Genomic DNA, 16,519 nt, shown 5'->3' with positions numbered 1-16,519 from the left:
TCAGCAGCGTTGTGAATAGGTTTAAAGTGGAAACTCGTATATTTAAAACTTTAACTGCTGTTTAGTGTAAAGATAAAATGTTTTGTGAATACGGCCCAGGTCAGTACAGTATTTTCTTTTTTTACAGCACAAAACAATCTAATTTGACACCTGTCCTTATGAAAAGCATTTACTTTCCTGTTATACCCTTTTATGTAGGAAAGTATTCATATGATGGACAAAAGCTTGTGGAATTAAAGAATCAGTTAAATATATATCAAAAATTCGTTTACATGCTGCTCTTATGATCCTATAAGATGATTTGTGCTGTTTCACTTGGACAGTTTTACTTGTATTTAGGATTTTTTTATTGAGGTAATTAATATACAAAGAAATGTGTTTCATGCTTAAAAGGCAACTTGACATTTCACCAGTAGGTGGCATCCACAAAAGGACATGCAGGTAATGCTCAGTGTGTCCTATAAACGCCATTAACATGTCGCTATATCCAGCTTAGCTTAAAAGACCAGTTGTATGACCAATAAATCTTGCTCATATAAAATTGGTGAAGTTTGAAAATATAAAACAAAAGTGAACAAATGTAATTTTTAGCAGGTTTATGTGCTTTAAATATAACTCATATCAAGAACTGCTGGGTTAAATCATTTGCCATCTTATGTATTCTTTGTTCATGTGTATTATCTGACACTAAAAGTAGATTTAACAGCATGTAATTTTGTATGCTAAGATCACATGAACATTTTTTTGGAACTGGTAAAATTAAATTTGGCATCATCTCAGGACCATCAGTTTCTAAATTGCGCAAAACCAACGGCATCATGATATAGGGTAACCAGTGATCTTCAAATAAAGTAAAAATAATAACCACATTGAATGTAAGGCTCAAAAAACACTAGTGAATTGTTCCTCGATTCTCAACCCTGCAGCCCACAATGAAGTACATTGTCATAGCTAGTATTTTAGACTTGTTTAAAAATAGATCATATGTGAAAGGTTAGAGAAAAAAGGAAGTGTTTACATCCAATTCCATTTGCTTTTATTATTTGCACTGCTTACATGCAGTGTACAATTTAACATTAACAGTTGCCCAAAATATATTTAGACACTTAATCCACACGAATATATGAATTTTGTTGTATCAGATAACCAAATATAAATCCACTGGTATAGAACAAAGGGTCCTTCACATTATTCAGCACAATGGAAATGGTTCATATCTTGTTTGACAAAGAAAGTGTACAAATACCTTTGTCTCAAATTAGAGCTCAAATAGAACCTTTTAATAATTTAAAACCTAGTTAGCTTTAGATTTAATAGGTACAGAATCAACATTTTTGGGTGAACTGTCCCTTTAAGAGAGAAACACCAGACTTCCTCTGATGCCTCTGTTCTCTGAACTGTTCCTCGTGGGACTGAAGGGTTTTTCAGTAGTATGTTTATTTACAGTATTTCATGCCTCACATAATTCTTGTTTGCTCTATGAGGAAGTGATGCTTTTCAATGTTTTTCAGCATTGTTCAGATTTTTTGATGGCCACAAACTGTATCTGATGTATAATCAGCGTATAAATGTATATTAGCTGAGTCCACTCCAAAGTAATTTATGAAAATAGAAAAGAAAATAGGAGCTAAAATGGATCCTTGAGGGACTCCTGATTTAACTTGTAAAAAAGAAGAATGTTCAGTTTCAATCCTTACGCATTTTGTGCGTTCAGATGGATAATCTTAAACCACTTTAAGGCTGTTTCACCTATACCTAAAGATCTTAATTTATTTAACAATAAATTGTAATCAACAGAATCAAACGCTTTTGATCTAGATATAATGCTGCACATGTTTTTTTTTATCTAATGAAGTTATGAGATTATTTGTAACAGACAGGGCTGCAGTTATCTAGAGATTGGACGATATTTATTTGGGTCTGAAGGATCTCCATTGTTTAATGATGGTAAAACCATTGCAGATTTCCACATTTTTAGTATAATATTTGAGATTAAACTTTGATTAAATTGAGGCAATTGGTTCTCTAAAAATACTAGCGGCCTATCTAATTTTACTAAGGCATTATAAACCTGAGGTGATGTAATGGGAGAGAAATTAAACACTTTCCTAAAACAATGAATATCATTATCAGCAGAATCCGTATAGTTAAACGCACCAGGATTTACAGGCTCAGAATTTAAGACAGCAATAAAACAATTATTAAAAGTATCAGCTACATTCGATCTACCCTTAACAATTGTTTAATTAACAAGTACGTGATCTGGAGTTTTTACTGATAGACTTAATGCCTGAGTAGATTTGACCGATTTACAGAATGTTGTAGGATTATTTCGATTTTTAGTTACCATAGATGGATAATGATCACATTTTGCATTTTTTATCAATTTGGTGCAATTATTATGCAGTGCTCTGAAAGAAATTCAATCCTTTAAGTCATTTGTCTTCTTTGCTTTGGCCCACGCCACTTTTCTTTGTTTAAAAAGGGTAGAGAGAGTATACCTTAACCAAGGATTGTTTTTACCACTTATTCTAAAACGTTTACGAGGAGCGTGCTCTTAATGCACGATATGCCCGTTCCCATGAATTTTTTGATAACCTGGGGAATTCCCTTTGGTTTCTTGTATCAAAGCCTGGGAATTTTAGGGAGAACCCTACAAAAGGGTTGGGATTCACCTGTACCTGTTGGATATAAAACTCAATATGTTAAACTGATATCTTTTGCTCTTTCCTTCTCAGTGACAGTGTCCAAACTGTTCTGTCAAACTTAAGACTTTGTACGTTTTTTTGTTCGTATTACTGTAAGTCAATTTAAAAATGAAGAACATAAAGTATTTAAAAAATCCAGGAAGGACACTTCCAGAGAAGAGCAAAACTTTTTTTTGCCACTGATGACATCAATAGTGATAGTGTTTTTGGTCAACGGGAAGTGAAAGTAAACTGTGCTAGGAATGGGAACTGGGAAGTTCCACTATCATGGAGTGCAAATGTTATATAAACGACCTTAAGTCCACTTTACTAATGAAATAATTACTAAACAATGATTTATTTTTCCAATGTCCAGTAGTGACGTTGCCACAGGATCACTGTAAACCTGTGAACTGTGAAAATGTGCCAGTGAGCAAATGAAATCTACATTTTCAATGTAAATTTACCACATTTATAATAATATATTTCATTGAGGACCTTGCTTGGACACACGTATAAAAAAAGTAAGTCTAACATGATTTTTTACTTCTTGCAAGCAGGGGAATCAGGTCACATGTCACAGGAGGGCGTTACCGAAACTCGGGTTGAATTTCCCTTTTAGACCGTTGGCTTAAGAGCTGCACAGACTGCTGTATTATTGTCTTGTGTTTGTGAGGAATAAACTGTCATTTCCTAAGATCTGTTTCAACAGATATACCGTCATGAGAGGATTTTACACTCTTTGTCTTGTGGTAAGTGATCGCTTGTGTTAATTTAATGCGAATCGCTTTGCGCGTTTATAACAGCAGTTCATTAATATTCATGAATGCAGTAAATTACATTGTTGCTTTGCGCTTCAACGTTGTAATGTTGCATCGATATTCATTAATCTTTATTATGCAACATTTAAAACGTTTTGGTGTTTTTAAACGTATTTATGAGCTAAAACACAAGCGAGACATACTTTCACTTTCGTTTTGAATAAGGATTAAAATGACATTTAAGACGGGTCTTAATAAAGTGAGATTTAAAAATGTGCATTGTTTATCAACCATTCGATGAGAGGATTTAGACGTACAATACTCCAGTCTGTCAATAACAATTGTGGTGGGAAACGTTGGGGACTTTCCATATGGGTCTTGCTGCATTAAAGTTTCGGTTTTGGGGTCGCACCCTTGCACCAATAACGAGGTTTTACTACAAACAGATAAAGATTACAAAGTCATGGCTTTGCCCCAGTAACCATTGCTTTTCAACTGTGTTTCTAAACTATGATAATACAGTGGTTGATTTATGGCTACCATGGTCAAACTATAGTAACTATTACTTTCCTGAAAGCTGGGACCTCTTACTTACGTATTGGGTTTAATATTGTCATCTTTAAATAATGCTCGATCTCAACATTGCTTTTGATTGTACCCCGTCAGGTTACTCTGTTTTACCTTGTATCGGCTTGTGAAATCCAAACGCATTATTCGAAGGATGGCAAATGCTGCAAGATGTGTGGACCAGGTCTGTATAACTGCAGATATATTGATTAAGACAATGATTTATTTTCATAGCCCAGAGGAAGCATCACAAAATAGCCTATTTCCCATAAGAAAGAAAAGAATCACTGATGAGATCTCTTTTAATATATCAAGTATTTGTCACAGACATTGATTAGATTATACAGAGAGCAAATGGAAAGTTATGCTTTAGTCTCCTGCATTTAGTCTCCTGAACTTAAACATTTCTCATCAAATTAACATGAATTTTAAACCTTCATACGTTTCGTGTATTTGAACAATTGTCTTATTTGTTTTTGTTACCAAGCAATTTACAACAAACATCTCTAACTAAGTTTGTACTTATGGTAAAGGAACACAAATGAGAACTCCAATCTCTAGAGTGAATATAAGCCTTACTGTATAATACTGGGTTATTGTCAATCCATTTTGGGTAAAAAATGATAATTTTCCAGGTTTGTCTCTTTTTGACACCATGTGTTGAAAATAACCCAGCATTTTTAGAGTGTGCAACTTCCTGGGTTAGTAATCATCAGTGTGTTACAGGTAAGAGGATGTTAAAAGATGATCGTTGTGAGGACCCAATCTGTCAGTTCTGTGAGGATGGAGAGTATCAGGGCGGATACACAAGTGAGACCAGATGCAAGCTCCAGCCCATCTGTGACACCAGTGAGTTCAAATATTACTAACCAAACCATTAGAGACACATCTTAATAACAAAATGTCTTCGGAATCTGTCTTGAAATTCTGTCTCATTCCTTTTCTTTCCTATAACTCTGCTTTTTAATTCAGATTTAAATTTTCGGCCACAAACAAAACCCATTCCCAAGGACAGACTCAGTGAATGCCAATGCAAACCTGGACACTACTGTACAGAAGACGACGACTGCAGCACTTGTAGGAAACACAAAGTCTGCAAAGCGGGAGAGAAAGTCTTCAAAAATGGTTTGTATAGATGCTGTCTAATGTATATATCAGTTTTTTATGTACAGTATATACACAGCCACTGATTTCATATTGTCCAGTGGAGCTTACATCTATTCATTTCTCTGTACTTGCACAGGTACATCAGTTAGTAATACTGAATGTGAACCTTGTAAAAGTGGAACATTTAGCATCAGTGATTCATCCGACATCTGCAAGGAATGGACAACGTATGTCAAAGCTGTTTTATATAATTTATCCTGTATATGCATAAATACTAGAGAAGAAATATGTTCCCAGGATTATTTTATTAAATAAACACATGCTTTTTTCCTATCTCTAGATGTGAATATGGGTATCTCGAAAAAACTCCAGGGAGTGTAAACTCAGACAGGATCTGTGGTGAGAACTTTTAACTTATTTATTTGAACAGAAATGGTGATAGTTCTAACTCTTAGTAGGAGTACTAGGTCTAGTTCAGTTAGTGCTAAATAAGTGCATACGAAAACCACAAAATCTATTTTTTATCGGTCAGTAATAATGTTCTGATTAGAATAACAGTAGACCCGGCAAAGAAGATTGTTTATACCTCTTTTATACCTGATTGTTATTTCAGAGAAGGATACACCCTCTAACAGAGGTGCCATTTTGGGCGGAGTTGGAGGCCTTCTGTTGCTTCTTCTTTCTGGCCTTGCCATTGTGATTTTCTTTAAAAAACGTAAGTAATTCTTTTTATATCTAAAACCAATAACAAGCAGTAGTGGCCAAAAGTGATAAAACTGACGTCTTCATTCTTACTTCATTGAAGTATTTGTATGCACGTTGCATTGGTCTGTTTGAAGTATAAACTTCAACACACTATACATATTAAAGTTTAAGGAAGATAATTTATTTCAAGAAAAGAAAAGAAAATGTTACCAGCAAAAAGAGGATCAACATGTTTTTGTGCTTTGCTTTTTACATAGTAAAATGAAACCCATATTATCATATACAGTATGCTGTGGTTTGCCTATTGCTATACATTTTGTTTCAAATGTTAAAAATACATTATACACCGATTATTTTAATTAAAATACTAAAAAATGTTTGCATTAAAAGCCGCCCTACATCACTTTTGGCTTGTCACAACATCTGAACTTTTAAATGCTTTATACTTTGCAAGTAAGCGTCATCTCTAAATGAGCACACAATACAACAAGTTTAAGATAAACATCTGTGTAAACATATTTGTGTTTTTTATCTGTTCTAGGGCCACTTGTATTAAAAAAGGTAAATGCTATCCTTTTAACCCTTTCATGTCCAGATATCACATTACATTTACACACCTTTAAAGAAGTAAAAAGAAATCATACATTCATGTGTGTTATGTTTTCAGATGTCGCAAGAGGCCAGAAAAGTAGAAAAGTTAAATCCAAACGGAGAGAAGGAGCCCATTATAGATCAAAAATTCCCTCAACAGCCAGAGGAAGATGAGGATGAAGACACTGGCCCTGTTAGTCCCACAAGTAACATTACAGAAAATGGAAATTTTGTGACACAAGAGGAAGGCAAACACTCGATCTGTCCGAGTACTGAAACACAACGATTTTCAGAGAGCACGAACTTCTAAAATCCGCTCCTAGCATGTTACAATCATCAATGTAAAGAGCATTACATATAAACCAATGCTTTACTCTAAACGTCCTCAAAGCGTAGTACAAACCTTAATGTCACAATATGCACTTATGTTGTCATCGCTTCGTTTTGAATTATTAAGGTTAAAGCTGTGTTTCTGTAGCTTAACTGGGCATGTCTCCTAATACACCACGGTTGCGAGTTCAAAACCAAGAACAACACGTAGAATGTATATCTCAAATGCCCTGCAAGTTGTTTTGTATAAATGTGCATAAATGTAAGATGTGAGTGACACTAGTTGAATCACGTTGAAATAGAGATGGACTGAGGTTAAAGCCATTGAAACTAATATATACAAAAACAAAGAAGAAATTCTACATGAGCATTTATGAATGTGACTCTAAGGGTCCGCACACATGACAGTGACAACATCAGTTTTCAGCCAGACGGTGATGACAACAACATCAATGTAATGAAACAAAAACTACACAAAAAAATTACACGTGAATCCCCAAGCTATTGTTTTTACGCAGTACACAGTATTTTGTAGTTAGGATGGCACACTTAAATTACGAAGTGCAGAAGTTTGAAAGGTTGTTTTGTGTTTGTTTACTTATTTTTTTTCTTTGTCATCATTTGTTTGTTGTAAGATAGATATCTAATTTGTTCTCTGCTGTTATAACTGTTCAATATAAACTATTTAAATATTTTGTGCGTGTACTTTTATTATTGTGATTTACTTGTTAAAAGACCACACTTGTATTGTTTTTCGGTCAGAATTCGCAATAAAGATTATTTCTTAATAAATATATTACGAGGTATGAAAACCTTTGAGCATGTTTTTTGTGACTAACCATTGAGATACTCTGACTCTCCACATGAGGTTGCTGTTTCCATAATTGGAGGTGTATGATCATAATAAATGCCCAGCTGGAGCCAGATTATAAAATTCACCTTCTGAATACATCCAACCCTGTTTATCTTTTCCAGATAAAATTATTTTGCACAGATGTATGCTTGTTCTCTCCCATGCGTCTAAACAAAGGGCAAAAGTAGTTTGTTGAACTATAAACAAAGCTGAACTGCCCAAGCATCTCACCATATGCTCAGATCAGGAAACCCTTGACACGTTTGATGGCCGATGCAGGCATTGTCTTTCACACCATTGTTCAACACCTCAATCCTTATCTCAATATCACAGCCTTTTGCCTGTCATGTTTAGACTGGGATTACACATCATTTGGGCCGCTGAAAAGAGAGAACGGTGCAGATTGTGCCCAGTGTGTGTTAGCTGTGAATGTGTGCTTCGGGGGATGAATGGGAGGGGCTCCTTTTTTGTACCCAGGGGTTTTCTCATTATCCTCGGATTAACAGGCCACAGGCCTTTGAATTTACATGGAGACCTTAGTGATTGGCAAGGAAGAGTTTTCCTTTTATCCCTCTTTCTAGAGGCCACAAAACAGAATATTGTCCTAGGGCCTAATCCCATTGGTTTGATTGTGTCGGAGAGATTTATAACCAAAGCATGCCATATTTTTGTTACTATACAACCCTTGACAGTTCATTTTATTTATTCATTCATTTTGAGATTAGATTTTCTGACCTTTCAGTTTTATAGTTTTGTCTAACCACTAGACAAAGTGTTTTTGCATTGCAGACATTTAATAGCCTATGCTTATTTTTTTACTTCTGCTCTTTCAGAATTACTTTAAATACTAAGTTGTATTATTTTGACAGTCACTAGTTAAATACATTTTGTATAATTAAAGTTTGAGGTGATCTTCCAAAGATTTTGATTTTGAATATGTGAGTTTCCATTATTCTAATAAATCTTTAATTTTCAAATTTACATTTTGGTACTTTTATGATTTGACTTCTTTGCTTTCAGAATTATATATTTTTTCAAAGCTTGCACTATTTTAAAAATGTTCTATTGCAAAACTCTTTTCCGCGATATTATTTTAAACTTCTTACTTTCTGAATTTGCCTCTTTTTTGACACTTCTTTATGTTCTCTTTGTTTATGTTTGATCCTATGGTGAAGTAGCTTCTAAATGATGGTTAAGGTAAAAGCCTCAAGCACATTTGGTCTGTCAAATCGTGACTAAACAGGAGAATAATCTTAATTATCACCCTTTAGTATGGAACAATTCATGTCCTTAATCCGCACTGCTTTGAATTGTTTTAACAGATCATAGCTAGATATGCAAATCCCTTAATAGTAGTCTACTCACTGATAACATGGGGCCTAAATCCAGCCTTGAAGTGTAACGCTTTGAACGAGCCTTGATCTGCTTCAACATCTGTGAATTCCTCTTCAGACACATCAATTATCATACATACAGTTCAGTTGTTGTTAACTCGTTTCTCTAAAGGTTTTAGCTTACAAAAGTGATCACAGACTAACTGTTTTTATAATTCTCACTCTGCTATAAAAACAGATCTGATCGCACAACAAGTGAATTTACGTTGCCTGGCCAACACGGAGTAGACTACGTGCATGGCGGAAGTTTTGTTTCTTCGAAAAATATGTATTAATCAAATTAAATGTATTTATTTATCAAATATTAATCATATATAGGTGTTCACAATGATATTGAAGCGTTGTAGTACCAACTCTAATTGCATGCAAGTCAGATTGTATATGAACGTTTTAGGCCTATTTGGCGACGGTAAATAAGTTATTTCGTTTTTAATAATATGTATAATTCCCAAGATTAGCGTCTTATCGTTTTCGTCTAAAGTTTTGTGTGGATTTACATCACATATTACAAAATTAACCATAGTTTCAACACATTATCTATAGTTTACCTATGATAGTTGGTAAGATCTTTTTAATATAAACATGGATCTTCTTTTTCAAAACCATATAAACCATAGCATGGTCTGAACGAAGGAATAATAAACAAAATATTTGCTGTAAAAATAAAATATCCGCCATTTTTACCACATTTTACTACCTATAATAAAACCATGGTTTCCATGGTTTTCCTTACTTAAATAAAAAACTGTTTTAGCATTCAAAAATGCCAAACTATTGACGCCGACCAAAATTTACACGACTTTCAACGTTTTATTTTAGCAAAAATAAGTCAGCACATCAGTTAAATGCATTTATAATTTAGACAAAATAAAATTTACAGTATTTACACAAAACTTTGGTTCTTAAGGTGGAAGCATTGGAATACATCTTGAAAACAAACTTCCACAACAATAAAGTCTCCAAGGTTTTGGAGTTTTCAAAGTGCAAGATTCAGTGAGTCTATAGTGTCCAAGAAGACAGTTTGATTGAATTATTTCTGCTTGAGAAGACCGTGTGTGGAGAGGTTTACAGGGGAGTAAGTTTCCCTTGAAGGCCATCCTGCCCACCATTTCCCAAAATCAGGACTTTGGCTCTGGAGATGTTTCATGTCGTTTGGTTTCTTAATGTCTGACGTCGCCGTCTCAGCAAGAGACCAGATTTTGGGTTTTTGGACATCAGCATCTTGCTTACACGCCTCGCTTTTGGTTTCACACGGACTTTCGGACTTCACACTTTCCTGATGCTGGTCTAGTCCCTCTGTTAAACGGTCCTCTGCCGACGTTGACACTTCAACATCCTCCTCATCGACTGTTTGAGGATCGATCTCATCTTCATCCTCCGTGCACTTCTTCAAAGAGCCCTCCTCTTCGCTCTCACCGTCATCTTCCTCGTCCTCCTCGTCGGACTTTCCTTTGGATGCCCAACTGACCCGGTTCTCTTTCTTAAGGCGGCGACGGGCATTAGCGAACCACGTAGAAACTTGTGTGAGGCTCATTTTCGTGACGATGGCAAGCATGATCTTCTCGCCTTTGGTGGGATATGGGTTTTTCAGGTGCTCGCTGAGCCAGGCCTTCAATGCGCTCGTGCTCTCCCGGGTGGCCACTTTGGTGACTCGGCTGGGGTCATCGGCTGGCATGGGGCGAAATGGGGCGTAATAGGGTCCACCTCGACTGAGAAGAGCTTGGTGATAAGATGATGCAGCCTTCATGTCGTAAGCATTGCTCTGGAAATAGGAAAAAGTTTTGTTTTAATATAAACATAATGAATTTTGCATACGCAAATATGTAATGTAAGATATACTGTATATACTTTTAAAGTCAAACTTTCTTATCTCTCCAACATAAGAAAACATAAAACGCAGAGTACTTACAATGTGTGCCATGTGTCCCGGATGAGGATATGGGATGAAACTGTATCCCGGTATTCCTGAGAAAGGCAAGGGCATCCCAGCCATGCCAACCATATGTGGTGATGCCTGTTGCATTCCTGGTGGGCAACCCAATAATTGATATCCAGCAGGCATGTTGATGTTTCTATCCAAGAAGAAGTTTCCAAACGCCGTTGGTGAAGCAGGCATCCTTACTCCCTGAGCTCTGGTGTTCGAATGACACTCCCTTTGGTCCGCTTGCTCTGTTTATAGGCCGTGCGGCATCAGTGGGAGGTGCCAGGGTGGATGATTGACAGCTGTGCTCCAAAGCTCTGGGCTTTCACGTGAATTAAATCCCTTCAAAGGGGAATTTCGGTTGTTCCTTTTAACGGCCTCCAAAAGTCTTCAAAGCAAGGATGCTTATCTCGTTCTTATCCGTACTGAAGAGCACAAAATAGCAGGGAAGCATTTGAAATTTACGTTTTAGATGGACTTAACTAGAATCCGTGTTTTTCGATGTTGGCCTATATTAAAATGAACATCATTTTCTTATAATGATAACAATAATGTCTCCGTTGGGTTTTAGGATTTTTTTCATTTCTTTTTGTAATTTCTATTTATTTCTATTTGTAAATAGGCCTACTACATTTATCATATTCATTTATTTTATGGGGCCTTTTTATTTTGGAGGTTTCTAAAAAATCTTTTTCGATTAGATTTGAATGAACATTTGATAGGAAATTTGAATAAACTCGACAGGAACACTTGCAACGTGTTTCCATTGACAGCCATCGGAACACCCTTAAATGTCGCACATTAACAACTTAGAATAAACTTTTTTTGCAGCTTGCTGAGAGTGTTTCATCTTCTCGTCTGAGCAAACCGATGCAACACACAACATGACAAGCGATTATCAGAATTTGATTAGCAACATGGTGTAATGTGTGTCTGATGCGTTTGAAAGGGTGAAAAATACGTTGTTGTGATTTTGGCAGTAATTTTATTAACATTATTGGGTTTGATCTCTCATTAAAGTAACAGACAACAGCTCAATGCAAAATGTTTCGATTGCGTTGATTTATTAACAACACAAATTAAAAGTTACTTATCTTATATGCTCACACGTCATGCTTTTTTTATACACTCAGCTAAAATAAGTAGGCATATATAAAAAGTGATGTTCAAGCACTCAGTTATTTGTTTAATTAAAGTGTTTTCGATCCACTTACAAGATTTTGACAAATTTTTGTAGTAAATTAATTTTAAATATACGTCGTTTGCATCAAACTCATATATAGGCCTAGTATATTATTTCGGGTTTTATATTTTATTGTCACATAAATTCAAACATTTTACATTAAATTATTTTAGAATATTTTGACATCTAATTTGCGCACCGTCGCAAATGTTTCAGGTCAAATTAACTATGAATTATTTGTCTTTATTGTGACGGAACATCAAACATCTTTTAAAAAGGGGATGACTTTGTTTTTGCCCACAACAAACCAGTACAATTGGTGTAATTAAATAGGTTTAAGTGAAACAGGTGTCGACTAATGTATATGGTAATTTCAGCATAACAGATGTTAATGTAGGGAGATACTAAGATAAGATTAGAATTCCTAACTATACATACCAATGCCCTGGAAAGAAAGGCACAGCAAACAGCTCAGTAGCAGGGGGTGTGAGGTCCCTGACATTGGAAGCACAAGTTTTTTTTTTGTTGAAACTTGCTCTTTAATCTGTTATAGTAAAAACATCCTGAGGCTCATTTGAACCTAGTGGCAGGGTATTGTTGAATCTGGTTTATTGTAGTTTTAAAGTGATTTAAACAGGATGTCTGTATAAGTTTTAATGACTTTTTGACCATCTCTGTTCAATTGTTGTAATCAAAAGAAGGTTTTTATTATCTTCATCAAAGGCCTCAACACCTTCCATTTAGCAATGTTTATTAAGATTTTGTGAGGTTTTGCGTGATGTTGTGTGAACGTGTGAGACTGACAGACAGAAAGATAAAGACTGACACAATGTGTGTGTGAAAAAGAGAGAGAGAGAGCCTGGAAGTAGGGTGTGGCTCAGATCTCTTCAGACCAAGAGCAAATTTACTCAACTAGCACAATGGTGAAAACAGAGTGCAAAGAGCAAAGGCAGTGCTGCATCTCTGAAGATAATCAGCTCAGGGCCGTGATTATTGTGTTCCTCTCAAACTCGGCTTTCTCCTCTCCTTCCTCTTTGCTCGCACACAATACAGGTGTACTCAAGTCCTGACAGGTCCAGTTAAGACTATTTGCTCGGGGGATGTGAGTCATTTGCAGAGAGGAGAAACATGTGAGATAGGAGAGGAACATACTTCAGATAACAGATGATCTTGGCCAGAAACAAATCAGTAGAGAGATTTCTGGATTTGATCTGGTTCCGCTTTACTGGAGTTCATTTCAGAATTCTTGCGGTTAACCACATAGATCACCCAGATTATTTTAAATAAATAAAAAAATGTTCACAGCAAAAGTCTGTTTTTATTTGAAGTTTTGGTAAGATCATAGAAAACATCCTCTCTTAGAGATGCGTCCATAAGCCACCTTTTATATGTAACTTAGTCATGAACTGTCCATGTAATTGCATGGAAACAAAACCACATGTTGGCATATAGATTATAATATAAAAAGCAAAATAAAGAAAATAAGAATAATTAAAAACTAAATAAAATAAAGTATTTGCTGATGAATTCTGACTAAATATTACATTTAATTGGGTTTAATAAATTTAATTAATTTAGAAAATGCACTTAAATAAAATTCCTAAAATAAATTCCTAAAACAAATAAATTGTTTTAGGAATATTTGCCCATTCATTCATTCTAATTGTAATAAATATGCATTCAACAACACAAACACACTGAAAACACAAAATAACACTTAATGTTGAAAGAATGTAAAGTACTTTACATGTAAAGCACAAAACAACTCATTCAAAGTTTCTAGCGGGAAGGAAAAATTATGTTCAATATGTTGAGTCAACACCACATTGGTCTGCATAAATGCCCCACAACCATCAACAAAAATATCTGCTTTTGACCCAAAATGGAAATTGGCCGAGAGGAGGATCACCCATTGACCGCAATATGTGTGGCCTAATGAGTTGATAATGACAATGGACGGAGGAGCGACTTCATTTAGTGCTCATCACATACCGCTGGGCGGACAAAAGGACTGGCCATGTCATTAGAATGACCAATAGTCAGGTGTGAATAAGATCTGTTAACAAAAGCTTGTAGAGACTCCACAGAGAGCACTTCACACCTTTGACATGTTAGTTTTCCTTTCCGAAGGTAGTCCCTCGTAATGCTTTAGACGAGGAGAGACACATCAACAAGATAGTAAGGAAGAGTGAATAGGCTGGACGTAAACACTGTGTATTAAGGTTGTTAGTGCTTTATTGATAGAATGACCTACTTCCGAATAGCATTAAAACAGGCGTATGGTGCACAAAATGAAATATATTGTCATAGCGCAAGAAAAAACATGTTATAAGTGTTTTCTTACGATATTTGACTAAATGAATGAAAAAAACATACAATACTTCTGACTTACGAGATTACTTAACCAAAGATATTTAGTAAATATCCAAATAGTGCACACACCTAACAACACAACCAGGCAAAACTTAATATACATATTTTAAAATGTCTGCATTTCTAAAGAAACACTGTTATTTTAAGTCTTCAAAACAGTCATTTTGTGAGCTAATGAGCTCTGCCAAGGCCTAAGGCCCAAACAGAGGGAAGATATCTGGACGTGAGCGTTATCAGTCTTTCACACCTCCCCTCTATCACCCCCTCCTCTTCACTACTCATCTATCTTTTGTCATTTGAGATATCAGCGCCACTAGATCACTCCTCTATTCACAAAAATGGCATGGCAAGTACTCACCAATGGGTGGAAGCCTTTGTTAGGGGTTCAGCCAGGTCCCGCCTCCTCCTCTTTCTCTCCTGGGTGTGATTTGATTGACAGCCTCTGCATGGGGTGAGTGACAGGTGGCGTTCGTTAGCCTGGGACAGGCAGCATGGCGGATAGAGTTTATGTTGTTGTTTTTGTGGTCTGGTTGAGGATAGACTACAGTGAATTGTGATAGATAGACTGACAAACAGGAAGCATGCATGGAAGAAAAGACAGATAGATAGATAGATAGACAGACAGATGGACAGAGAGAGACGGACGGATAGACAGATGGAAGGACAGATGGACAGACAGACACACGGACATACAGACGGACGGACAGGCAGGCAGACAAACGGACAGGCAGGCAGGTGAACGGATGAACGGATGGATTGACAGACACACAAAAAGACAGAACCGTGGATGAAAGAAAAGACAAACAGACAGACAGACAGATCTGAATTTTCTTAAGTTTGTTTTCTAAAAAATCTATATTTGGCATATGGAGCACCGATGGTGTTGAATAAAGTTGCTATATAAAGCAAGATGAATGAAAAATGTAGAGCATTTCTAAATGTACATTTGAAAATCATTTACATTTGATTTATTGATCATTTCTATTCTGAAACGAGAAGAAAGTAAAAACAACCTTGCAGCATAAAGGCACCAAGTGTTGCATTGACCGGTTAACAGACGCACTCTTTATGCGTCTATTTTCTCCAAACCAGGCCTCACAATCAATACCTGGTAAGCTTGTAAGGCCTCTGTGACATGACATCTACATTTTGGGCCATTTGTAAGACAAAGACTACAAGGTAGCCAGAAGCCCTGAGCCGCTGGTTTCAGTCCCCCCTCCCCAGTACAATGGCAACCCTTATCCACAGGGGGAGCGGCCCTCAGATGGAAATGAGCAACCGAACCAACAATGTAGCGCCTAATCTCTTCAGAGAGCCAAGAATCAGTTACACAGCAGTAAGGGTTTCCATGCCCCCCTCCAAAACACAGACACACACACACCCTGCGACCCCCCTCCGGTGTAGCCACAGGCTTCCCTTACACATGGGCCAGATACAAGGTATCCCCCTGCAACAGAAGGGGCAAGAATAAGTGGGGCGTGGGGTGGGGCAGAGCCCTCAAAGCATGGGATTAGAGCTAATGTGCCCTCCCTGGGTTCTAATCTCTTCAGAGGAGAAGTTTGTTTGAGAACTGCAGGGCAGTCAGATAAGTATCTATTACAGCAATTCCCTCTTATCCTTCAAACACCCCCACGGCCTTCAGAAAACGAGGCACAAAACCACTTGCCTGTCTTTCCTCTCACTCCTGTGATACCCAAAACCCAAAAGCAAGTGCTGGCCTTTTGCGACTAAACTGGAATTAAGGGCTCAGGACTTTACTGCCGGGTTCCATATTTACTCCATCTGGAGAACTCAAAGGCGAGCGCCTCGTGGAAATCAAAGATGCTGGGGAGAAAAGAACTGCGGTGGTTTTCTCGGGTGTGAGCCAGGGATAGTGACTGAGGTGGAAGATCTGATAGGGTGTAATCTTGTTAGGCTGATCCACGAGGGTGATGAAAGAAACGGCACGGCAGATTACCGGAAGGTGGGGGAGTCGAGTTTGGGTTCACTCAGGATTTCAAATACATGAACTTTATGAAGATAAAACAGCTTCGAACAATTAGAGGAA

At 36.7% G+C, this 16,519-nt stretch overlaps 2 protein-coding genes across 2 annotated transcripts; one reads left to right on the top strand and one right to left on the bottom strand.

Annotated features, from left to right (window-relative positions):
• The first annotated feature begins 3,286 nt into the window (after positions 1–3,286).
• cd40 (CD40 molecule, TNF receptor superfamily member 5) lies at positions 3,287–7,544 on the top strand. Its single transcript, XM_056733221.1, has 9 exons — positions 3,287–3,439; positions 4,115–4,199; positions 4,742–4,864; positions 4,988–5,140; positions 5,259–5,349; positions 5,463–5,521; positions 5,736–5,837; positions 6,369–6,388; positions 6,495–7,544. Exons 1-9 carry the CDS (start codon positions 3,410–3,412, stop codon positions 6,726–6,728), a joined length of 897 nt encoding a protein of 298 aa, XP_056589199.1. The 5' UTR covers positions 3,287–3,409; the 3' UTR covers positions 6,729–7,544.
• A 2,481-nt stretch (positions 7,545–10,025) lies between these two features.
• irx7 (iroquois homeobox 7) lies at positions 10,026–11,111 on the bottom strand. Its single transcript, XM_056733618.1, has 2 exons — positions 10,905–11,111; positions 10,026–10,757 (listed from the first exon to the last, which is right to left on the bottom strand). The coding sequence occupies exons 1-2, from the start codon at positions 11,109–11,111 to the stop codon at positions 10,026–10,028; spliced, it is 939 nt and encodes a 312-aa protein (XP_056589596.1).
• Positions 11,112–16,519: the final 5,408 nt, after the last annotated feature.

Source organism: Triplophysa dalaica, chromosome 20, assembly GCF_015846415.1.
Source record: "Triplophysa dalaica isolate WHDGS20190420 chromosome 20, ASM1584641v1, whole genome shotgun sequence".
Classification (NCBI taxonomy): Eukaryota; Metazoa; Chordata; class Actinopteri; order Cypriniformes; family Nemacheilidae; genus Triplophysa; species Triplophysa dalaica.
This window is presented reverse-complemented; position numbering and strand designations above follow the sequence as displayed.